Source organism: Pelobates fuscus, chromosome 10 (assembly GCF_036172605.1).
Source record: "Pelobates fuscus isolate aPelFus1 chromosome 10, aPelFus1.pri, whole genome shotgun sequence".
NCBI lineage: Eukaryota > Metazoa > Chordata > Amphibia > Anura > Pelobatidae > Pelobates > Pelobates fuscus.
In genome coordinates this window covers 98,485,868-98,512,196 of record NC_086326.1, presented here as the reverse complement: position 1 = coordinate 98,512,196, position 26,329 = coordinate 98,485,868, and the positions used below count along the sequence as shown (strand labels likewise).

The 26,329-nt window shown below is 41.8% G+C and overlaps 1 protein-coding gene across 3 annotated transcripts in view; it reads left to right on the top strand.

The window, feature by feature from the left end:
• Positions 1-26,329, top strand: part of KAT6B (lysine acetyltransferase 6B) — a 122,058-nt gene that overhangs the window by 35,609 nt on the left and 60,120 nt on the right. For 2 of the 3 annotated variants that reach the window (XM_063434334.1, XM_063434335.1), the window contains 7 exons: positions 13,876-13,984; positions 16,904-17,019; positions 17,108-17,189; positions 18,645-18,777; positions 20,011-20,948; positions 22,990-23,111; positions 24,919-25,034. In XM_063434334.1, the coding sequence (XP_063290404.1) occupies positions 13,876-13,984; positions 16,904-17,019; positions 17,108-17,189; positions 18,645-18,777; positions 20,011-20,948; positions 22,990-23,111; positions 24,919-25,034 (1,616 nt within the window). The remainder of the gene's footprint in view (positions 1-13,875; positions 13,985-16,903; positions 17,020-17,107; positions 17,190-18,644; positions 18,778-20,010; positions 20,949-22,989; positions 23,112-24,918; positions 25,035-26,329) is intronic. The other variant, XM_063434336.1, reaches the window with a different exon arrangement.

Below are 26,329 nucleotides of genomic sequence, written 5' to 3'. Positions count from 1 at the left end.
ACTTTACTTTTTTTTCCCCAACATGAGATTCAGCGTTCCTAGAAATAGCCAATTCTATATTTGTATTAATAACCGGATGATCATGACATCATGCGTTTTATGAACACAATCTACATGCAAGCTGTTCCAGCAGTGCTTCTGTTTTTAGCCATACTTCTTAATTATAGCAAATGTTCCTTTCTTTTCCTTAACGCTAATGAACTGGAAAAGAGACATGGTTTGCAGGGTGTGGGGGATGCAGCTGATTATACATAAAAAGAGGCTGATGACTACACAATCTGTAAATTGCTATGTATATTCTCATTGGGTTATAGCCTGGTTTAATGGCCTTATTGCTGCCAATTTATTCTATAGTAAATCCTGTATCTGTATGTGTTGGAATACTTTCAGATTTCATTTCATTTTGCTAATTTAACACCTTGTTAACCACTTATTAGGAATATGGCTGCCAGTGTCTGAACTAGTTGCTTACAAATTAACACGTTTGTATGTACTACACCAGGGCTCAGAATTTCTAGCCATTGGGGAGTGAAAATGTATCTCTGACCAGTTTCTGATTTCTATTTACCCCTTATGGCTTGCAATGGTGAGTAACTATTAAGGCTTGGTTAATAGCATAGGACTAAAAAAAATGTTTTGTTTCATCGGCACGTCCCAATTCCCCCCCAACCCCCCTCCTCACATGTTGTGTGAGACTACCTCTCCTTATGGTTACCCTAAAGCTCTAAAACTGATTGTATCAAACTTGCCTTTGGACGTTTTTTTTTTTTTTCCCCTTTTTACAGTGACTGATCATTATTTTATTTAGATGGACTGGACACTCAAGTGGGAGATGAAATTTAATGTAGAAAAAAATGCACAGTTGTGCACTTCAGGGTAAAGAATGCACAATAAACTTATACCCTAAATGGTAGTGTATTAGGGATAACCATACATGAGTAGGATTTGGCGATTGTTACAGACAACAAACTAGGCGGCAATGGCAATAGGCCTCCCGAGCCCCCACCCGCAACTTAATCCACCAATGAGAGAGTTATGAGTCAAATTACACAGCAGCCACAGACTGCTCACGGTTTAATAGACATGCCCCTACACGCGGTATAGCGAATAGGGGCATAATTTACTAATACTAAGTAATCTTTACTTAGTATTAGTAAATTTGGCTGAAAGACCAATTTAGGTCTTTCAGCCTTTTAGTAGATAGCTCCCTAATACCGTGGGAATTAGGGAGTTATCTACTTATTCATTCCTGTCTTTACATTGACTGGCCAAGTAACTTACATTTTATATGAATGTATGTTACTTGATTGTTGTAAGTGTTTCAAATGCTTACAGCTGAATCCTGGCTATGTTTGTATACTTTTTATTTAAACTTGTATACAATGTAACATTCTTCGTCTTCCACTGGGTAAGTATATTAGTACTTGGTCAATACTGTACTTCGGAAATTCGATAACTTCGGGACCTCAGCACTTCGGCTATTCGGACATTCAGAAGTACCCGAATTGCCCGAAATTCGTCCGAATTAATATTCTGACCGAAACGTATTGCACATGTCTAATGTGCAATGTCAATCAGCAGTGGCTAAAGCCAGTAAGGTGTCACTGTGTGTAAAAAATAAAAAAAAAATAAAAAAGCCTTCATTCTTGAGATGAGAATATAATTTTGCCTCCGTATAAATCACTGGTAAGACCACATCTTGAATATGCTGTGCAATTTTGGGCACCTGTTCTAGAGAAGGATATTATGGCACTAGACAAAGTGCAGAATACTTGCAAAAAAAACCCATACAATTCATGGATATCATTTTTCAGTTGTTCAGCAGTACAAGAATGTAGTGCTGAAACTCCAGCATGCTCTATGTGCCGATTATCCTGTAATCAGTGCTGTGCAGCTGGTAAAGCGCAGCACCTATCACAATTGGCAGTGGGCATGTGCACTCAGTTGTGGTGTTCTCAAAATATTTAATGGGCTGTATGTTCTCATTGGATTTAAATGTGGCCACAGGTATTGATTGATTACTGTCACTTCCTAGTGTGAGCAGGAATTTAAGCGTGCTCACACCAAAACATTAGGGTGTGTCAATACGTCCTAACTGCAGTAGAGCCCAGGCAGTCTAGGATGAAATGACACATCCTAAAGTAGTTAAAGGATCAACAGACCAGATGATAAGAAGTTCAAAAGTAAACACACTCTGCTCTTAGACCTGCTTGAAAATGGGGGAAAAAAAATCATTGAGGCTGTGTGTTTATGCAACCCTAGCTGTGACTCAGATGGCCAAGAACTGAGCAGTGGGACTTTAATGCAAGATCTATACACCAAAACTACCAGATCAAATGTACACTTCACTGCCCAAATACAAATCTGTATTTAGTAGCTATACCCCCAAAAAACACTTATGCATTTAATTATGCATTTATTCATTGGGAATAAACCTAAAAACAGCTTGCTAAATGTACTGTTCTCTTGTCTGCAGCCTTTGCAAGCCCTCCCCTTCTAACCCCACCCACACTTTCTGTGACTGTCCAATCACAGACTTTCCAATTCAGCTCAATGAGAAATCTTTGCAAGGCAGGTGCTCTGGACAATTGCTGCTTCTTGAGTTTAGCTCATCTGAGCTAACAAAACCAGGAAGTTACAGGACCAGTTGTCTGCTTGAAAGCCAGGGGGTGTAACCAGGCTAATTTATAAAAGTTTCAATTTCCATTGAAATCTGAACTTTTTGTAAAATGGAAAAATAGGACACACTTCAAAAACAAAACTTTTCAGCAAACTTAAGTTCTTTAGGGGTCTGCAGTGAATCCTGTAAGCTGAAGTTGTGTTTGCTCTATTAATTTAAGATAGTCTCTATACTTTTATACCCAAGGAAGGGAGGTGTTTTTTAATAAGTTAAATCATTATTACGTTTAATAAGGATGGAAATCTTTTATTATTATTATTATTATTATTATTATTATTATTGCAATGTATATAGCGCCAACAGATTCCGTAGCGCTTTACAATATTATGAGAGGGGATTTAACTATAAATAGGACAATTACAAATAAACTTACAGGAACAATAGGTTGAAGAGGACCCTGCTCGATCGAGCTTACATTCTATAGGAGGTGGGGTGTAAAACACATTAGGACAGGAATTTGCAATCAAATAAGGTGGACTGCCCTTTAGGAGAGGGCAAGAGACAGGTATGTGAGGTATTGGTTAGTCTTGGAGGCCATAAGCATTCCTAAAGAGATGGGTTTTAAGGCACTTCTTAAAAGATGCAAGACTAGGGGAGAGTCTGATGGCGGTAGGCAGGCTATTCCATAGGAAGGGAGCCGCCCGCGAGAAGTCCTGCAAGCGCGAGTTGGCCGTACGAGTGCGGACAACGGACAGGAGGTGGTCACGGGCAGAGCGGAGAGACCGAGAAGTGACATACCAAGGGACATACCTATGGATCTGTGAGGAGATATAAGAGGGGCTAGAGTTGTTCAGTGCTTTATAGGTGTGAGTTAGTTCCTTGAATTGACTCCTATAGCATACAGGAAGCCAATGTAAGGACTGGCAGAGGGGTGAGGTGTGAGAGAAACGACTAGAGAGGAAAATCAGTCTAGCAGCAGCGTTCATTACGGACTGTAGGGGTGCAGTACGGCTTTTGGGAAGACCAATCAGGGTTACAGTAATCCATGCGGGAAATTACTAGAGCATGGACAAGCTCCTTGGTAGTATCTGGTGCAAGAAAGAGGCGGATGCGGGCTATGTTTTTTAAGATGGAATTTACAGGATTTGGCAACATGCTGGATGTGAGGCTCAAAGGTGAGACCAGAGTCAAGTATGACGCCAAGACAGCGCGCTTGCAAGGATGGACTGATGTTGGTACCACAAACTTGAAGGGAGAGCGAAAGAGGAGGATCAGTATTAGGAGGAGGAAAGACAAGGAGCTCAGTTTTTGAGAGATTGAGTTTCAGAAAGCGGGAGGACATCCAGTCAGAGATGGAAGAAAGGCAAGCAGTGACACGTTGCAGGACGGCAGGGGAGAGGTCCGGGGAGGAGAGATATAACTGGGTGTCATCAGCGTACAGGTGGTAGTGGAATCCAAAAGAGGTACTAAGTTTGCCAAGAGAGGCAGTATAAAGAGAAAATAGAAGGGGACCAAGGACGGAGCCTTGGGGGACTCCAACCGAGACAGGGCGAGGGGAGGAGGTATCATTAGAAAAGGAGACACTGAATGAGCGTTGGAAGAGATAAGAGGAAAACCATAAGAGGACAGAGTCACAGAGACCAAGCGATTGAAGAGTTTGAAGAAGGAGAGCATGATCAACGGTGTCAAAGGCCGCTGAGAGGTCAAGAAGAATTAGTATGGAGTAGTGGCCTTTGGATTTAGCTGCGATTAGGTCGTTAGTGACTTTGATAAGGGCAGTCTCTGTAGAGTGGAGAGGGCGGAAGCCAGATTGAAGGGGGTCAAGGAGAGAGTTGGAATTGAGGAAATGAGACACACGGGTAAAGACAAGTCTTTCCAGAAGCTTTGAGGAAAAAGGGAGCAGGGATATGGGACGGTAGTCAGAGAGGGTGGATGGGTCGAGGGATGGTTTTTTTAGTATAGGTACTACAGTGGCATGTTTAAGGTCAGCAGGGACGATGCCAGAAGAGAGCGAGCAGTTGAAGATGTGTGTTAGAGAAGGCACGAGACAAGTGGAGAGAGATCTGATAAGGTGAGATGGGACAGGATCGAGCGGGCAAGTGGTGGGGCGAGAGGAGCAAAGAAGAGCAGCCACCTCTTGGTCAGTAGCTGGGGAGAATGTCTGAAGGGTAGGAAAGGCATGCTCTATGTGTGATTGAGAAACAGAAAGGCAAGGAGGGGAGAATTCTTTCCTTAGCTGTTCAATCTTGTCAGTGAAGTAACATGCAAAGTTATCAGCAGTAAGGTTAGTTTTGGGGGTGGCCACAGCAGGGCGAAGAAGAGAATTAAAGGTGTCAAAGAAACGCCTGGGGTTGCGGGAACATGAACTAATGAGAGAGGAAAAATAGGACTGTTTGGCAAGGGCTGCACTGTATGAACACAATATGAATCTATAATGGAGAAAGTCTGATTGGGTACGAGACTTCCTCCAGTATACAGTAGGAAGGAATAAGTAGGGTCATTGTTGTTATTTAGAGACTGTAACTAGCCATGTAATCACTAAGGCTAGGAAAAACTGCTAGAAATGGTTTGAGACCAGATCATCATATTTGTTTCAGAATTTATTTTTTGTGGGCTGCACTTGATTGAAGTGATATAAGGGTTGCAGGGTTATAACTAAAGCCACTTAACCTACAATAATTTTATTTTTATTTTTTGTTAATAAACAAACCTTAACCCTAGTTATAGATGATTTTCAATTATGTAATTTCCAGAGAAGTGACAATTTCCTTTCAAATCACATATCATGATTACACTTTTATATTTCTTTAATAAGACAACAATACCTACTAGAAAAACAAAACGCAGAAAGTAAAACGCTCCATGCATCTAAATGGCGACCTTACAAAACACGGTACTTTCTCGCAGATTCACCTAATGTGCTTTGCGGATGATCCACTTCAGCTACTGCCCCTGGAGTGTATTATTCACGAAACCTGTTAGGTGTATCTATGAGGCGGTACTGCGCCTTGCCTTCAGTGGAACATGATTTAAAACAGCCGGAGTTGGTTGCATTTTATACTGTAGTGAATTGACTGTCTGTTTTCACGAAACTATCGTGTAGGGACTACAAGGAGGGAGGGTGGGAATGGAGAGTGCAGGGCGCTGATGTAATATATGCCCACCATTAACATTGGCAGCTCAAAACAGAGTTTTGGGCTGCCACTGTCATGTTTGCTGGGAGTGCCACTAGCTTATTGATTTTTTGTACAATTTTACTATCTATCAATATGTTTTTTTTTTATTATTTTTAGTTCTATAGACGTGAATTGCATATTTCTTCAGTTGCTCAAGGAATCATGCAATGGTAGGAATTATTAGATACTGTGGGAGTCACCGGAGAACCGCTCCATATGCCAATACACTTTCCATTCCCAGGGGTCATGTATGAGGGGAAGGATCCGCTATTCTGCCGGGAAAACCATGGGTACAAGGTGTTACTGTTCAAACTATAGGGCATGAGGCACAAAGAGGGCACATATGTAATAGGCAAGGGGCAGAGAGAAATCCCTTCAATGTGCGATGGACCTTGGGCACAAGGCATTTTACTTGGGCACAAATCAGAAACCGAGCATTATAGCTATGTCTTGGCACGTGTAGGTCACATAAAATGAGATTGTCTGCATTTCAGGACCATAGCCGACTATGGCAAAAATAAGCTTCTGCTCCAATAGCCCCTGTATCAATCTTTCTCTTGCTAATACATGCATAACAGCATTTAAACCAATGTATCTATGTGTCAAGTGAATATATTTGCAGTGTTAGTCAGCAACTAGGTTATGTAAATAGCACTTTGTTCAATTCCTGTGGTGCTAAGTAAACATAAACTTGATTGTAACAGAATGAGGTGTAATGTAAGGAACCTGATACTGACTTATAATCTTGTGTTCCTCTTAACAAGAAACTGTTGTCTCTCAGGAATAAGGCTGTTAAATGATGTCAGTTGTATTGTCTATCTCCCATGTGAGTTTGCAGTTATTTCCACTGCTAGTGCTTCAGAAGTTGCATTACAAAATTGTGCCTTTGCTGCTTACTTTTTCAATTATTATTATTATTATTATTACTTCCTATTTAAACATCTGCCAACCTATGAATATTAGTTGGCAATACTTTTCTCGAATAATAGCTGCATTTCTTCAGAGAAAAGGCTATGTTTACAAGCTGCCTATGTCCACCTTCAGTGGCTGTCCTTTAGACAACTTCAAGTGGGAAGCTATAGGATACTCATCTACACTATTCTTCTAAAAATGCTAAATATTTTGGGAGATTTATCAAGGCAAAACTTGTCCAATTTTGGATGCAGAGTGCTAAATTATGAGACATTATATTGGTTTACATGGATAATTCTCCATGTTTTGCACTTTGTCCCATAAAGATAAATGCCCCTTGATAACTCTCTCCTGTTGTCTTGTACACTCACACATACTCCTTGAGACATTCAAGATAATGTTTTAAAGTGGACCTGTTACTCGGGAGAAGTGCAGTTCTCTGTATTTTTGTGTGTTAATGCAGAGGTGTATTTGTGCTTTAGGGCCAGCAATGGCAAATTGTGTAGGTGTTGAAAGTTGGTCAAGGGGACAGTCCGTTTTTGAATTTCATAATTGGCAAATTAAAAGATCTGTGTGAGTTTGACACAGGCCAAATAGTGATGGCTAGATGACTGGGTCAGAGCATATCCAAAACTGCAAATATTGCATGGTGTTCCCGGTATGCAGTGGTCAGTACCTATCAAATGTGGTGTAAGAAAGGATAATTGGTGAACTAGCATCAGGGTCATGGGCACCCAAGGCTGGTTGGTGCAAGTGAGGAGTGAAGGTAAGCCCATTTGGTCTAATCACACAGAAGAGCCACTGTAGCTCGAATTGCTGAAAAACTTAATGCTGGTCATGATAGAAAGGTGTCAGAACACACAGTGCATCGCAGTTTGCTGTGTATGGTGTTGCGTAGCCACAGACTGATGTAGTGCCCATGATGAACCCTGTCAAACTCCAAAAGCGCTTCATTGGGGACGTGAGAGTCAGAACTGGACCATGGAGAAATGAAATAAATTTCCTGGTCTTATGTTTTCTTTTAAATCAAATGGATTGCCATGTGCATCATTTAACGGGTCAAAAGATAGTGGCCGGATGCACTATGTTTAGAAGGAAGACGGATAGATGCATTGTAATGCTCAGGGATTGTTATGTTCTGTTGGGAAACCTTTTGTGTGGCTGTTACTTTGCCTTGTACTACCTACCTAGAGATTGTTGCAGATCAAGCAACTTTGTGGCAATGGTGTTCCCTGTATACAAAGTGTAACATTTGCAGAATTTCAGCAGGATAATGCAAGCTGCCAACTGCAAAAATTGTTCAGGAATGGTTTCAGAAACCTAACAAAGAGTTCAAGATGTTACCTTGGCCTCCAAATTCCCCAGATCTCAATACTATTGAGCATAGGTGGGATGAGCTTTAACAACAAATTCGATCCATGGAGGCCCCAGCTCGCAACTTGCAGGACTTAAAGGATCTGCTACTAATGTCTTGGTACCAGATACCACGGGACACGTTCAGAGGTCTTGTGGTGTCCATTCCTCGACACATCAGAGCGGTTTGTATTAAATCCGTTTTTTATTGCGGCAGATATAAGAAACAGTTTACCCACGCATAGGCAGTAATGCATGTTTGACAAGCGGTATGAAATGCAGAATCGGTACATCTGTGGCATTTTAACATTAGCCTTCGCAGAGGCTGATAACGTATGATCTCTGTTGTTGATGTTGTGACCGGCATATTGAACAAGTTACCCATGTAGGGGAGTGTACGTATGTCTAGTGCTTATTTTGAGGCTCTGTTATACCTCCTTTTTCCCACATATGCATGTTGATGATTAAGCTTGTTGGAGGTGACGTGAGCTAGGGTATGTGTCAGTTTTTTCGTGTAGTATTGAGTGGTGTATCAGTCTGTTGTTGCTGTGTGATTTATATTGAGTTAAATCCATTTTCATCTATAACAGGTCAGGTAGCAGGATTCCCACACAGGGGGGGGGCAGTGCACTTGCACGTAACGGTAATGTAACAGTGAAAGTTTAGCAGTGCTAGAGTAACATGTAGGCGGAGGCTTATGATTTGGTAAAGCAATTATGGCAATTGTCCACAAAATAAACTAGTTGTCCCCTTAGGAGAAGCCTGTGGTGCGGTTAGTTTGGGAGATGGTTACCGTGGTGAATGCATTTTGTTCATATTGGTGAGGAGCATGAGTGGTTGTGTGCGTCGCGGCTGTTTAGGATTATGTTTTGTGGCTTAGGATTGGTTATTTGTCTGCAGCTTTGTATCCAATTTCGGGGTTGTTGATAGTGGGGGGTCTACCTCCCTGGGTAGAGGGTCTTGTATGAACAGGTACATGGGAAATGAGGGGGGGGGGAGGAGTAAAGGTGAGGGGAGAGAGAGAGAAAAAAGTGCTGCTCTCCAGTCGTTCAGGCAGTAGCCAGGAGTTGTACGAACTCGTTAGAGGAGGTATGTCTCAGCCAGTGAAACCATCTCTTCGTGTACCTTTCTTTATCTTTCACCGAGGTCGCCTTTAGGTCTTGGAATTTCCTTGTATCTTCCACCTCCTCGACCCACCTCTTGATTGGGAGGGTGCGCAGTTGTCTCCAGTATATGAGGATAATGGCTTTCGCTGCGTTGAGGAGTCTTGGAATTACAGAACCAGCATAGGTATTGTGGTGTGATGTAGGAGGCATGGGGCTGAGTTTCGTGGCAGGGTTTCGTCGGTCACTTAATGAATCATTTGGCTGATCGTTTCCCAGAATGGCTTTTTTTGAGGGCGCAGTCCCACCATAGGTGGAGGAAGGTTCCACCCTCTTCACCTCATCGCCAGTAGGCATCTGCCGTTGTGCAATCCCGTGCGTGGAGGGCGGTGGCTGTCATGTACCATCTTGTGAAAACTTTAGACGCATTTTCCTGTAGCCTTGCCGACCCTGGGTTCTTTTGGACATGGGTGATGATCTTGTCCCAGTCTGTGTCTGAGAGTGTTTCGCCGAGATCATCCTCCTACCGTCTGCACGGCGGCGTGGAGTGAGGTATAGATCAGGGAGATTGCTCTTGGTGGTACTGCGTCCTGTAGGCAGAGGGACTCGAAATCTGTCTCGAAGTAGGCATGGTCATTGGGTTATTGAGCGGGGTGTAGTGTGATATTTGTTCTCTCGCCATAGCGTGTAGAAATGTGTGTCTTTGTTCCGGGAAGAGGGCGGTCATCGGCTGAATTGCGAATGGTTTTGATAGCATATTGGCTATTCGAAGTGGTGTGTTACTGTTCGTCGGGCGGGTAAGGGGACCCTGGGTTTCCTCTCAGGTGGAGCAAGGGGCTGGGAACTGTTGTAAGGTAGTATTTGGAGCCGTTTTGTGCCAGATGCGGAGTGTGGCTTGTGAGGTTAAAGCGTTTGCTCGCCTCCTTCGTTATCCAGGGCAGGGTCTTGAGGTCACAATCGGTGCTGTCTGCCTCTAATTGCACCCAGGGTTTGTCCCGTGGTGTCACTGACCAGCTGATTATTCTCGTGAGGTGAGCTGCAAGGTAGTACTTTCTGAGATCCGGTAAAGCTAGGCCGCCTTTGAGCTTGGGTAGTGTCAGCTGGGAATGGGCTATGCCGGTGGATTTGCCTTTCCATGTGAATTTGCGGATTGCTACTTGAATGGTGGTGAAGAAGCTCTTCGGGGGAAGCAGGGTCATCTTGAACGCGTTTACTCGGCCTAGCCAGGAAATGTAATACGAATTCCAGGTGTGTAGTTCCTCCACTGCAGTTTTGAGGATAGGTGCAAAGTTGTGGGCATAGACGTCCACCGGGTCCGGCGTGAGCCGTATCCCCAGGTAACGCATCTGGGTTGCGCACCAACGGAAGGGGAAGCAGTGTTGTAGTGTCTGTTGTTGGGGATGCCTGATGATAAGGTCCAGGATTTTGGATTAGGAGTAGTTGATTCATGAGTTGGAAATGCGGCCATATGTCTCGAATTCTGTCATGATCGCTTGTAGGAACGTGGTCGGTTCTTGCACTATGAAGAGGAGGTCGTCCGCATAGGCGAGGACTTTATGGTGTGAACGGCCTACTTTCAGTCCGTGTATTGTCCCGTTGTGTCTGATGCTGTTTAGGAAGGATTCTAAGGTTAGTGCGAAGAGCACACTACCTTGTGTGCTTCCCAGCATGTCAAGGGCGTTGTGCCCTCCGTCTCATTGGTGGTGAAGTAATCATGAATGTTTTTTCTGGTAGTGTCCACCAGGGTGGGATCAGTGAGAATAGACTCGTTGAGGCAAAAGGAGGTCTGGTGGGGTCGGAATAAGGGAGTCTTGAGTCGCATGCGGATGGGTTTATGGTCTGACCAGGTCATGGGCAGGATTTCTGATTCGACAAGAAGTGTTAGGTGGCGGTGTGGTAGGAAAAAGTAGTCTAGCCTAGAGTAGGAGGTGTGCGTCGTGGAGTAGAACGTATAATCCCGTACTGTTGGGTTCAGGGCTCTCCAGCAGTCTGTAAGTTGGTGATGCAGCAGTAGTTGGAGCGACATGTCTGTTGTAGGGCGTTGTTATCGGAGGGTGTTTTGCTCCGCGTAGGGGATCCAACTGGAGAACAGTATTCCTACCCCAAGGGTGCGGCGTATCGGGTGAGAGAGCAATAGAGAAAAGAAGACGGGAAAAAAAAAAGGGTAGGTGGGTCGGGGGAGTAGGTTAGGATGGTCCTGTCAAGACCAGGAGTAATAACAGGGGGGGCACTGTGTCCTTATCCTTCACTCAGTGTCGACCACCAGCCGGTAGGTATGCTACCGTGGGCCAGGCTGGGGTTGAACCCGGTGTGACAGTCTGGGCCGACCATTCGTGAGGTCATTTATAGGTTGGGTTAGTGTTAGTGGGTGGTATCTCGTATAGGCCCGTATAATCTGGGTGTAGCTGTACCTCTTAGTTTGATTTCGGTAGCGTGTTTGTGTCTGCACCGTCTGTGTGTATGTTGTGGCTGTTCCTGTGTCTCTATGGGTTGTCCCTTCCCGTCCCTGGAGGTACGTCCTTCGGACTGTTTAGTGTGGAAGGATGTGTGAGCACTGAGTGCGATGTGGTGGGGTTGGCTACTGAGCGCATATAGCTGCTGGTTTTCGGGTGAGGGTCAGTATGCATGTCTGTAAGTGGGGTGAGGGCTAGTGTAGCCATGGCAGCAGGCCTGGGGTCATCTTCTAGAATGTGGCGTTTTCATCGACATAATAAGCATAGTATTGCACAGGTACAGTATTAACCGTTCTCTAGTATTTCTTGCGTCTCCGAGCTTGCCCTTATTCACATTTTTTTTTTTTATCAGAGTTTGTCTCAGTCCTAAATTTTTTTAGGAGGTACCTAAAAAGTACCTAAAGTCTGCATTCAGAACATTTTCAGGTTTCCGACTTTTTTTTAGTGCTTTTAAAAAAAAAAAAAAAAAGTATTTTTTTTATTTACATTTCCCCTCACTTTTATATTAAATCTTTCTGATTGAGGACCAGCTAGAAACCTGAAATTTTCACAGATGGAAACAAAATGTGTCATCCACTATGACTCCAAGATGGCAGCTCGCTAAAATACAGTATTTAAAAAGCGCTATGGTAGTCTTTATTAATCATTCGAATGCTAATGTTCAGGTCTTAGTGATCTGTAGTGGTTATGGTGGTTGGTATGTTACTTTAAGGAGTTAATTATTCTGTGACTCTGTGTTCGTAGATTAACTTGTGGGGAGTGGGGGGTTCGGCTGAAATTATTTCCAGTGGCTGGAATCATGGAGACCTATAATCTCCCGTGTATTTATTTCTAAGTAACTAGCGACACAATATATCCTTGATATGAACATCATTATGGTGAAGAGTCTGAAAGCAGAAAAGTGGCTCACTTGAAAATACAAGGACTTGCAGAGAGAGCCTGTTGTAGGAGGAAAGGATGCCTGATCTTATATGATCCATATTTTGCAGCTGTCAGTGGAGACTTGTTCTTATTGCAGACGGAGAATCTAGTACTCCCATCATTTAGATCAGTGAAGACTAACCTATGTCACTGCAGCAGTTATCACATGGCTGCCTGAGCGTCCTGGGAAATCCAATTCGGCAACTGTTACATTGCCAAAGGTTAGCCGTTGCTGGCATAGGTGCTGTTGATTTGGAAGCATGCATTGCTGCCAGGCTGCCTTCTCCCCCACTCCCCTGCAACGAGTGCCTTGCCTGCTTTACACTGAGAGCCAAGTAATGGCAAATGCTTAATGAGTTTTATAGATGGCAATTTATGAAACGCTTCCTGGAAGGCTGCTCAGTGCCTGCACAAATAAAAGCTTTTAGACGCTGCTTATTGAGCCGACATAAAGGCATGTTTTGGATTAATTATGTAATCGAGTAGAACAGCATTCATGCTACCTGGAGGATACTCCAAGGACTAATTACACTTGATTTACTGCTTAGCAACTCACAAAAATCGTAACCCTCCACATTTTACTGATTAGCCCTGTACTGCTTGCTTGCAAGTAAATTTAATTTCATCTTCTAAGGTTAATAAGTTAGAACTGCAACTTCTTTTGGAAAATAGACCACTTTTGCAATTATAGATCAGCCAAAGCAACTGCACCGGGGACACACCTGAAGGTTTAATTGCTCATTGTAGTGGCTATGGTGCCAAAAGTCACCTGGCACCGTACACTGGTAAGGGGTCAACCCGTTTGACACCTGAGTATTTTTTTGGAGCCTGTGCTACTACAAGTCTCTTACATAATAAAATAATAATAATAATATAGCCAACATGGAAAATCTGTTTTTTCTTTAGAAATGTCAATTCTATGCAGATTTTTAGATCATTCATTGGCTGAGAGAGTCAGCTGAAATTCTCAGCCAATGCCCGATTTGAAAAAATCCACAAACTGGACACATTGCTAAATTGGAATCCAACCTCCACTTTAGCAGTCTGGAGGATTGGGAAGACCCCCATATGTGTCAGACAGTTTAACTCCTTACTGAGGGAAGGCACCAGCAGGTCAAACTTCTGCAGTGGGCTGTAGTAGTTATGGTGCTCAGAGCACCCCTTTGTGAATAAGCAGACATGACGAGAGAACTAGATATATTAAATTGCACCAAGAGCTTTTCCCTGATCAAAATATAATGAAACTTTTTGCATTTTATTGATGTATGTGTATTTCCTTCCTCCAATAGAAGTCAACTCATTGCCAATGTAACGATAATTGTGAATGTTTCCAACAGCCACGTGCGGATCCCATTCCTATCTGTAGCTTCTGCCTTGGGACAAAAGAATCTAATCGTGAAAAAAAGCCAGAAGAGCTGATCTCATGCGCGGACTGTGGGAGCAGTGGTGAGTGCTCATTTAACATAATAATGTAGTGGCCATTCAATAGACTTGCTGCCATGAACAACCGCTTATTTGGACAGAAAAATACCACTCTGAATATCTGACTTTCTAGTTAGTTCATTTTCACAATTTAACTATATACAAAAAGATATAAGTGGAGCTTCAGAGTACCTGGTTATAACATGAATGCACTTGGTTACAATCTTAACCAGAGATCTGTAAATAATATATAACACAAATATAGTGCAGATGGTACAATTTCAATATAAATAAGGAAGTGATAATTCACAACTCACAGGTTTTAGAGCCAATTGATCACCTGGCTCTAGTATATAATGCTTCAGGATCTTTTAAGGGTGATCCACTACCCCCTTGTGCCTCCTTCTGGTCTCCTCCACCATCAAATTCTTAGGTAGGAATGGACAGGAAACTCCAGTGGAAAAGGGATAAGTCCAATGTTTTGGATATTTTGGATCAAATTGATCATTTTAATTATTTTTTTATCTTCAATAAAAGTGTATCCTTTTTCTACTGGAGTTTCCTGTCCATTCTTCCCTGAGAATTTGAAGGTGGAGGAGACGAGAAGGAGGCACAAGGGGGTAGTATATAGTTATATGTGGTCGTGAGGGTTAAGTGTCGAGCATATTTCACCTCATTGTTTAAATGTGCACAATACGGTATATTAATTTTCACAATTTACTTAACCCATAAACCAAGACATCATGTATTATTTGGCACAAGAAAAGGGAACCTTGCTTGTTTCTGGGGTGTAAGAGGAGAAAAAGACTTATGGAGCAAAGCTAATTCAAAAATAAATATAATTATTATATATAAACTCCATTTATAAAATCACAAACGTACAAAATCTGACCTTGTTTACATGTGTCTGCATAGTAATACAGAACTCGTTTAGTGAAATGCCCTATAATTTAGTGTATGCAGGCTTTATAATATTATATTATACAATAATGGGGGGCCTGCAATGAACAAAACCAAACCATGCAATTGCACAAAACCATTTCTATTATTTTTGTTTTTTATTATTTTTGTTTTATAAGATGCTGTCCTTTTAATGACTATGCTGGAGTTGAAATCCCAGCACAGTAGGGTAGCGCTAACAGCTGAGGGGTTGGGATATTGTATGGTACTTATACCTGCTTTTGCTTAGCCTCTCACTCCTTCTCTCTCTCCCCCTGAGATAAATCTCTGCACGACTTTAATGGATCAGCCTCCGTCAGTACTAGCAGCTTATCCTCTCTCTGCATCATTAAGATCAAATTATCTTTAATTAGCTCCTCCGATGTCCCACGTAATGCGCTGTGTTTAGAAGCAGCCTTCGAATAAGTCACGGCACCTCTTTCTAATCATGTGGGGGCGATGTACTAATCACGTCCGCTTGACTGCTGATTTCATTGGAGGCGTTAAACAGTCCTGACCTGAGACAGGGAGTATTAAACTTCAATACGTATAAGGCAGGAAAGAGGCAATGAATCCTTTATTTCTGCAGGTCCTCACTAATATTTCACAAAGACTCTACCGTCTCGGGCCCACCAAAGTATCTTGCATGCCTTGTTTACCCGCTGTTTATCTTGGTGGAATATGCTAGCTGTTACTAAATGAAAAGAACATTTGTTAGCACCCACACCTCAATCTATCACCACCACTTCAATATATTAGTTGCGCCTGTTAAGGCTACCCTGAGATTCTGCGTGCCCAGCATCTTGTTCCGGAAAGTGGCTGCCTGTTTCACCAAAATAGCTTGGCTAATCCTGCCAGTAGGTCCCTGTGATCCCACTGATTAACAGACCAAATCTTCACAGGTTCTATTTAGCAGTATATTAGGAATTCTAACTGGATTGTATAATGAACCTGCAATCTTATGTATTAACTGAAGTGGAGAATGTATTGTTTCTATAGCAACAGTGTGCCAGGCATGTTGACTCCACTTCTCTGCATAAACTGTTATTTTACGATTAGACTGTTTTTCAGCGTTTTACATTGAATCAAGTGTACCAATTTATAATGCATCTTGTTGTGCGTGTGTACAATGCTTCAGGGAGAGTCATGCCACATTCCTGATACCACTGTCTCCTTCTGTGGAGGGAGGGGGTGAGTGAGGTCAATTGCATTAGCATGAAGGCAATTCTTTTAGTAATCTAATTAAGTGTGTGTGTGTGTGTGTCATAGTTCTGAGGATTGTGTTACGCTCAGTGGAGATCATAACCTTTATTATTAACCAACCCTAAGTATTACAGCCTGTCATCTTTATTTACTCTGGCTGTCCTCTCTGTATTGTGCAGTACAGAATGTTCTGAAGGGTTTGAACCTTCTCCGTTACATCGTGTCCCAGTCATACCACGTTTGTTCCTTTCTTATTTTTACTTTTTTAACATTTTTTAAAGGATTTTTGTTTTGCTGTCCATGTGTATCCTCACATTTTCTGTCTTAAATTACATCACCAGAGGGTACTATTTTTCCCTGTTTTCGTACCATTTGTAAATCATTTTACTGTTTAGTTTCTATGACCTCTATATTGGTGTGACTGAGCTATGTGAAAAAGACATTATGTCCGATATATTGGTCAGTGAATAAAATGTGTGCAGAATCTTTATTAGAAGTGCTACTAGATTATTTGCCTTCTACCTCACTGATATATTGGAATCATTTTGTGATGATTTCCGTGACCAGACACGGAGGCCTGTCTAAATAACTGCTAGTATCCCAGAGTTGTGAGAATGGGAAGAGTGACCAGACAAATTCATATGGTTCCCTGCAGATCCTAAAAAAGAACCAGCCTGTTGGCTGGTTTCCATATCATAACCTTGACCTTTCCTTATCACGTGATAGGCGTTGTTCCCATTATCTAGTACAATCAAACTAGATGAATGTTTTATAACTATATAACGTTATTTTCTTCCCCAGGTCACCCTTCGTGTTTAAAATTCTGTCCTGAGCTGACTTCTAATGTAAAAGCGCTAAGATGGCAGTGCATTGAATGCAAGACGTGCAGTGCCTGTAGGATCCAGGGAAGAAATGCAGTGAGTGTCGGAGGTTTATGTGGAGTGCAGATGATGGCTAGTCTGTGGCAGAAAGGCATGCCTCACCTGTGTGTTTGGTTTGTTGCAGGATAACATGCTGTTTTGCGACTCTTGTGACAGGGGATTTCACATGGAGTGCTGTGACCCACCACTTTCTCGCATGCCAAAAGGTAAGATCATAAAGTTCTGTAGACCTGAATTTTAAAGGGACACTCTAGGCGTCAAGAATGCAACTTTTACAGCATCATGGCAAATAAAAAAACTTGCCAGATGCTTCTTTTTGCCACTAAATGCAAACTAGGGACAAAAAACAACTTAGCCGTTGAATCCTTAAAGGGACACTATAGTCACTAGCACAACTACAACTTAATGTAGTTGTTCTGGTAAGTATAATCATTATATGTAGGCATTTTCATGCAAACACTGCCTTTTCAGAGAAAGGCAGTGTTTAAATTGCCCCTAGGGACACCTCCAAGTGGCCACTCCTCAGATGGCCACTGGAGGGGCTTCCTGGCTCAGTGCTGCACATGCTCTGCATGGGGACGCTGAATTTTCCTCATAGAGATGCATTGATTCAATGCATCTCTATGAGGAGGTGCTGATTGGCCAAAGCAGTGTTTGGCCCCGCCCCTTGCCAATTTTAACCAATCCAATGCTTTCCTCACGGGAAAGCATCGGATTGGCTAAAAATCTGCAATTCTGATTTTTAGCCAATCCAATGCTTTCCTATAGGAGGGCAAGCCACCTAAATGGTAGGTTAAACACTATAGGGTCAGGAATACATGTTTGTGTTCCTGACCCTATAGTGTTCCTTTAACTTGTACCCATTTTTTAAGAGGATTTGGTGACCCATTTAAAGGAAATGTACAACTGGAACCTATTCTTAAGGGGTATCATCACAAATCTATATGTTTCAGCTAACTAAAATCTGGTAATTAACTTCCAGCAACTCATATTGGTAAACACAACTCCACACCCATTTGCGCAAAAAAATAAAATAAAAAACCTGGAGTCCCTGTCAGAAATTCAGGTTTTAAGTTTAACCTGCGTGTAGCTTGGAAGCAAATTTAGAACCACATATTAATTTGATACTTGCATAAATCCTCAATTCTCAAAAGACTGATGAACGTTTCAGAGTAGACAAAATTAGGAATTAATATTCTAAAATAGGCAGAGTATGGCAAATTAAAATTTACTTTGCAGTGCAAAATGTCCTTCATAGTAATATTTAAAAAAGTGTCCGTATATACTGCAAGCTTTACGTCTTTCAATGCAAAGAAGACAGCTGAAGTACAAGTGATATTAAATGTGTCCGGGATCTTATATTATTCACAGCTCTACCATTTAAATTAGAGAGCCAGAATTGATGGATATCGGTGACTTCTGGTTACTGCTACTGTTTAAAAATCTATTTATTTTTTAATGTATTTATAGTATGAACAATTTAACCATTAAGGGTATGTTTTTTGCTGTTTTCTGAAAGCATGCTGTGGTGTTTCCGTCATGTCTGCCAAAATCTACTTTGTACATTTTCAGCAGCAAAGTTATCAGCACTCCTCTATATGCTTATTTTAATTGTAAATGGCAAAGAAGCGCTTTTACAGTTCTGTTTGCATTTTGTTTAGGCATGTGGATTTGTCATGTCTGCCGGCCAAAGAAAAGAGGCAGGAAGATCCTTCAGGAAAAAGCTGCGCAGATTAAGAGGCGATACGCAAAACCTATTGGGCGACCGAAAAACAAGCTAAAGCAACGCATGTTGTAGGTCAAAGCATTACAAACGTAGTGGCCTTTAACCCGTTGAGTTCTAGAGTAATGAACAGCTGAATTCATAGATTTAGATTCTATACTACTACCTGGACAGAGAGTATAATTGGCCTTGTTTTACTGGTGGTTAAAAAGACAGGTTTGTAGGAGGATCTCAATTCTAAAAAAACACTATTGATTTTGAAACCATTAGTTAAAATGATGAAATGGCTGAAATGTGCTTCAGTTACTGTACTTTTTTTTAGTATCCTCCTGTTCTGTAGAGATTAAGAAAACCTCGTAACCAAGGTTTAAAATGTGTTATATAATTTTATAAGGATATATACTGGATTGTGAGTGTGTTTATATATGTCTTTGTATGTGTGTGTAGAATTCTGCAGCACAAGAGACATCTGCATATGCAATTCTTGTTACTATCAGTGTAATTAAGAAGTACGATAATACTGGACTGTTAGGGATCAGCAGATGTTGGAAAAAATCAGTAGAGAAAAGAAGAAGGGGGGGAAAAAGTGTTAATACAGGACTATTAGTCATGGCCAAGACAGATGGCTCCCTCAGGCTAATCCCTCTCTAATTAAAATTAATCTGTTGGAATTAATTATTTTAGCTTCTCAATTAAGTGGACACAACCTGTGAAATCCGAGCATGGTTTATGCTAAAAAAAACACTAAAGCATAGGTTGGTGCTAGATTGAGGATAGATCTGTGTCTGTGTCCTTATGCGCCCTTGCTGCATTGATTTATCCATGCTTGAGCGAAACGCGTACGGCCGCAGAGAGAGGGTCATACACCATTAGCCTCACGTGACTTATATGTATTGCACTGCAATTCAGTCACCTCTGGTGTGTTGAATAGATTTATTCTACCTGCTATTTTTCTTCAGGGTTAGAATTGCAAATAAGGATGGCATTTTAACATGATAACTGCAGAATATGACATTCTCACAGGTTCCACACACACAAAGCAACATACATGGTTATTCACTATGTGTGAACGGTGTGACATCAAATTTAAAATTTTAATCCACAGTAAGTGTGAAAACATAGCAGACTCAATTTGGCTGTTTTGGCTTTAACGTCAAATTCCCTTAGCGTTATTAATAAATCTCACTTTATTGAATCTCCCTGAAAATGTCATTGCTGCAGTTTAATTGTTTTTAACATATGACTGCTATATAGATATGTACAACTGAAACTGAGCATGTTTTGATGTTGCTTTGCTATTACAGGTGTATGCCAAGTGATAGAGGATCGCTGAATGCCTTTCCAGGAATGGGGCCACCCGGTAGGAGTCAAAAAACTAAAGTGTGTCCAACCACCCCACCATCTGGTCATGCTGCATCTGTGAAGGAACCCAGCAGCAGTCTGGCTGCAAGCAACCTCACCTGGCCTGGCCCCCATCCCATCACTCCCACCTTCACATCCACCTGCTCTCCCCTCAAAGTTAACAAGAAAACCAAAGGGCTCATTGATGGGCTCACTAAGTTTTTTACTCCCTCACCTGAGGGGCGCAGATTTCGGGGTCAGATTGTAGACTTTTCCGTGCACTACCGGCCAAGGAAAAAACTCCCCGACCCTGAGGCTGGCACTCTCCACATGCCAGCCACGAGTACCACGCACAGGCTAAGCTGCCCCTCTCAGCCTCCACAACCTGTTCCTCTCTCACTAGCAACTTCTTTTTCTAATCACAGCCCTGGCTCCCAGAAATCCAGCAATTCTACCACTTCCAATTCCCCTCAGAGCTCCTCAAGCCACTCCAGCGTCCCTTCCCTCAGAAGCCTCCCCAGTAACAGTCAACTGAAGGGGCTCTTTGATGGACTTTCCCACATTTTTGCTACCCAGGGCCAGCCACGCCAAAAAAGCCACCCAAGCTACGCACCTCCCAAGCGCATTCGACGCAAAGGCAGACTCTACGCTTCGGCCCATTTCTTTGGCAAGCGGGATGCAAGGAGTAGGCTCCTACTTCCCCACCCTGCTCCTTCCAACTGGGCAGTGCCCAGGGGGCGTGCACTGAAAGCCATCGCCCACTTCAAGCGTTCAACGTTTCTAAAAAATCACAGGACAATAGGCAGGTTAAAGTATAAAGCGGGTTCCCTAGGGGCGGGAGCCAGGACATCAGGGAAGGTCAGCTTGGCAGACAGCAGGATTAAGCCCGTCCAGGATGATGGTAAGCACAGGCCGAAGACCCTCCTTACCCCATCCTCACCTGTTATTCCTGCAAGCAAACTTTTCGGGCAGCAGACTTCTGAAACCTACCAAAATTTTCTAACTAACTTTTATTAAGGTAATGCCACAAAGAACCCCTTTGTTCCCAGAATGACCAACAGCACAGTGGGGAGTTCTCTCTCAATCCCAAACTGTAGTAAATTAAAAACAGAGTTGCAAACTTGTGGCTAAAATAGCCAAATTCTGACTCCATTTTAGAGAATATTTTCAAATCAGCACTTCTTTTGCCTAAATTTTGCAATTCAGTTTTAAAATCACAGTAAATTGGTGTTCACCATTGTGTTTTTGGCCCTTCCTGCTAGCGACGGGGTTTGGTTGATTTGCTAGCAAACAAGGGCATTTACAATATAGTTGTGGCCAAAAGAAAGTTAATTCACATAAGCTCACATCTAACCTTTTGTGATGGAATGTATTTAAGTTGCTAAAAAAAAAACACATTACTTCAAGTGGTTCACATGCTGAGCAGCGAAACTGGAATGCTCTTTATGAATGAACTAACGCAGCTGTCCTCATATTTATTTGCTCTGAGGCGAGCATGCCGTATAATGAAATTCTCCATGCTGCCAGCGTATTCTATCTACCTCCCCATTTCTTAAGCTATCAAAAATATGTAGTGCAGATAAGGAGCTGTTCACACGAAAATGTGCAGTGTGACACCTGAAAATCTACTATTACTATTTGTCTTTTCAAGCACAATCCTCCATCAGTTTACAGTTCCACTAACCATTTACAATCCCTTACAGAGGGCAAAACCGAAATCTCTGCTTTTATACTTAATTTACTCCCTCATTTTCTTCTTTCTTGTTGGTAAGATATCACTTGATTCGTGCAATTTACTCCTCTTTTCCCCATATCTCTGTTAGCGACTTTCCCAACAAGTTTACTACTCTCTATCTCCACTTATCTCTTGTTCTGCTCAAACTTTTGCTTGTGTCCTAGTTGTAGACCGTAGCTCAGCTGTTATCTCTCTGCGACTTCCATAAGTCCCATTTGCTTTTGGCTCTTTGGCATGGCTGGTCCAGCCTCCTCTTGGCTGGTTCATATATGTGATTACTGCACTTTTCCCTTCTGCTCCATCATTCATTGCTGTGCATTACTGCCACTTACCCATCGCTCGATCATGTAACCATACTTCCCATTCCATTTCAACAAATTCTTTTCCTGTCTTTGGACTCATTTATTTATTTCAAACGAATGACCTGTTTGAATGGGTGTGAGTAAGCACATGTATGTACAAGGGAAGAGAGAAGGCAAATGTACATCTCAGGAGCTCATAGTAACCAGTGTGCCTACTATTCTTTCCCTCTCCCATTCCACCAAACCTAACATGGGTGGAATTATTTTGGTGTTTGCCATACCCACTAACGGGGGGAGAAATAAGCTACTTAATGGTCCACTTTAGCCAGTTTAACAGATTTTTAAAAAATGTTTTATTATTATAATGATTAGGTTAACCCTGCTTTAGGAATGTTATAAAAAATGTTTTCTCTCCTGAGCAGCTGTGCGATGGGATCTGTCTCCAGTGCCTAGCGGTGCCTCTGCTTAGTTTGACATGTCAATGAATTATTACCGCTTTACATTATCTAAATATTTTCACTGGGGAGTGGCTAGCATAAGAGCAGGAAGGGACTTTCTCAAGCTTGAGAAAGGCTCGATCATAAACTGAAATGTCACTATTTTAACTGTGTTTCAATAAATGTTTGTCAGCCACAATCTGTGTGCCCGGCCTCATTCTTTCTTTACAATTTCAGTGATGGCTTATAATAGCTCGGCCATACCTGAAATCACGTAGACCACATGTGTCAATTTCATTTTGATTAATCCTTAGATGAACATGCACTAATGTTGGTAGCACCAGCAAGTGCACGTTCAGTAAAGCAAAAGACGTTGTCTAAGACTGATTTTATGAATGGCTGTCAGCGCATTTGTATTGCTCACTTTGGATAAAGGGCTAAAGTATAGGTTTTTCTTTTAAAAATTAGAAGCCGACCTAAAATCCTGCATTAAGCCGGAGAGATGGGAGTTGAATTTGCCTGGTCCAGCGGAGTATGTCACACAGGATGATATAGATGTATTCATGCAAGCGCGGGAACTGTCTTTCCAGGTGAGGGGGAGCATTTATTTTTTTACGATTATATATTTGTAAACTGTAGAAGGCGGAAACTCCTAGCACTACAGCATTAGAAACATAAAGCATTTATTCTCACAGTACTGTGTGTTGCAGAGACATAAAGTCATAAGACATGCCACAGCATATATAGACCTGTGTTGGAAAAATCATATTTATATGTTAAACATTATAAGTAGTGTGCAAAAATAAAGTGAGACTTTGGATCCAAGTGACTGTCTCTTTTTTTTCTTTTTCTATAGCCTGTCTGCCACAAGATATACTACATGTGCATTCCTAAGGTGTTGCACAATAATAGACGCCTCCTAAACAAATGTATTAATATCATCGTATTACAAGTTCCAAATTAACCCTAAACTGAGAAAGCTGCATAGCTTGCTTCTCCGCAATTGCATTTCACGTTTTGAATATTTTAAAGCATTGTTTAGCAGAGGGTATTTGGAGATATAAATGCCAAATTCTATTTTTTTATTTTTTTATTTTTTTATTTTTGCATGGTCTTTCAGTGAAGGTGGTATCCCTTTGTGCCCTGCCATAGAAACATCAACTTTGGACTCTTATGAGTCTTGTAAAGATGTTGGCAGCGGCCCCAACTTTTTTTTTTTTATATATATATTTCAGACATGTACCTGCCTGGTATTAAATTTGCTGATGCTTTTGTGATTCAGGCTTGGTGCTCTTGTCATCATAAATATCTCCTAAAATTTAGAAAGTGTTTCATGTTAAACTCCCCGTATCCCACCATGATTCTCCCCCCCCCCCCCCCCCCCCCCCACCACCACCACCACCACCACCCCCCCCGCCCCACCACTCCACCCTGGTAATTAAATCCTATTGTGAATACCTGTCTATCAGTCTTGGTTTCCCTGCTTGCTTTAGAAAGAGAACTCATCTTACATCCTTTATATTACAAATAATTTTTATTCTGTTTATCAACCGTTTTGGGGAATTCTATATGTTCATCTCGTCTCCTCTACCCTGTCCCCTTCCCTCTCTGTAGCTGGATGTGAATTATGCCCCCGGCAGCGTGCCGAATTAATCAACTCAGAACACACTGTGGTTTAAAGGCCGTGCACAATGCGTATGGGGCAGGCTAATGATCTAAATGTTAATTTAGTAACCATAAGTGATTCTATAAAATTAAGAAGAGCGTAATGATCTGGTTTCGAACATTTTAAAGGGATATACGTGATATGATAGAAACATTAAAACACATAAAGGGATTTAACAGAGTAAAGGAGGAGACTATATTTAAAAGAAGAAAAACTACCACAACAAGGCCTTAAATTAGAGGGGCAAAGGTTTAAAAATAATATCAGGAAGTATTACTTTACTGAGAGGGTAGTGGATGCATGGAATAGCCTTCCAGCTGAAGTGGTAGAGGTTAACACAGTAAAGGAGTTTAAGCATGCGTGGGATAGGCATAAGGCTATCCTAACTATAAGATAAGACCAGGGACTAATGAAAGTATTTAGATAATTGGGCAGACTAGATGGGCCGAATGGTTCTTATCTGCCGTCACATTCTATGTTTCTATATAGCCAACCAGACCACTTCATCTCAATCTGCAATGTTTACATTGCAAGGTTAAATCCACCTCTAGTGGTTCTCTTCCTGAAAGCCACTAGGAGTTTCTTTCTTCTACCAAAAAAAGTGCTTTTTTATAATCTGTAAAGTATTTTTACTATAAATTCTGTATGTAATAAGTTTGAGTTCCATGAGTAAACCTGTATTTTAGAACTATGCTCTGTTTTTCTTTTTTTCTTTTTCTTCTACTTCTCAGAAAATAGGATGCAGCAATGTTGCTGACAACATTGGACGGTACCCGTCTGCTATTGAGTTTGGGAAATATGAAATCCAGACATGGTACTCATCGCCTTATCCACAGGAATATGCAAGGTGAGTTTTTAACACATTTTGTATCATAACGTTATTTATATGTGCCTGCACCTGCTTTGATGCCACCGGCACACGGAGAACATCACAATGTGCCTACTTTGTAAGTGCCCTAAGACTTGAATAAAGATGGTGAAATGATTTTATAGACATCAGTTGACTTTGATTGCTTCATCGGTGAGTAGCTATTTTCTTCATGTTGTATTATTTCCATTTGGAACCTTGAGGCTCCCATACCCTGCATGAGCCTTTAAAATATGATAGAACTTAGCCATTGCTGGCTTGTTAATGTCATTATATAATTAACCAATCCTGTGGCAGCAACTTGATAAATAAAAGCGTACAGACATGGTCAACTAGTTCAGTTGTTGTTTTCAACCAAACATCCAAATGTGGAGAAAATGGAATCTAAACAAAACTTTGCCCATTGTATGATTGGTGCCAGATGTGTTGGTTTGCTTAATATAAGAATCTGCTGGGAGTTTCACACACAACAGTCTCCAAAGTTTTCAAAACCATCCAGTGAGAGGAATTTCTTATGGTGAAAATGCCTTTTTAATGAGCGCAGTCATAGGAGGATGGACAACATAGTTCAGTCTAACAGGAAAGCAACAGTAGCCCAAATAATTACACACTACATGCATGGCCTTTTCAACTTTGAGGTAAATGGACTACAGCAGATGAAGACTGCACATCTCCTATTCCTGTCAGCTAAGCTCAGGACACCAAGACTTCAGTGGGCAAAGGCGCACCAAAATTGGAAAGTAGGCTCATGGAAAACGTGTCCCTGATCTGATGTACTTCGATTATTGCTGCAACAGAATGTGGTATAAACAACCTGAATCAATGCCTTGGATCAACAGTTCAGGCTGCTGCTTGTGGTTTAATTGGAAGGGGAAATATGTTCTTGACTGTTCTTGGCTCAAGCTGGTCTCATAAACATGACTGCATTCAATACCAGGGATAGGCAACTGTTGGCAACCCAGATGTTGTGGCCTGCATCCCCCTTAATGCTGGAAAAGCATCATGGGAGGTGTAGTCCAAAACATCGGGAGTGCCGAAGGTTGCCTATGACTGGCCTACAGTCACCAGATGTCAATACAATAATACAATAGAGCACCTTTGGGATGTCCAGCATGAATGTGCATCTGAGAAATCTGCCGCAACTGCATGACGATATCATCTCAACCTGGACCCGACTCTATTAAATTAAGACTGTTCTGGGGCAGACAATGGGCCTACCAAGTATTACAAAGGTGTATGTCAGAAAGTAGCCACCAGGAGTACATGTTGTGATA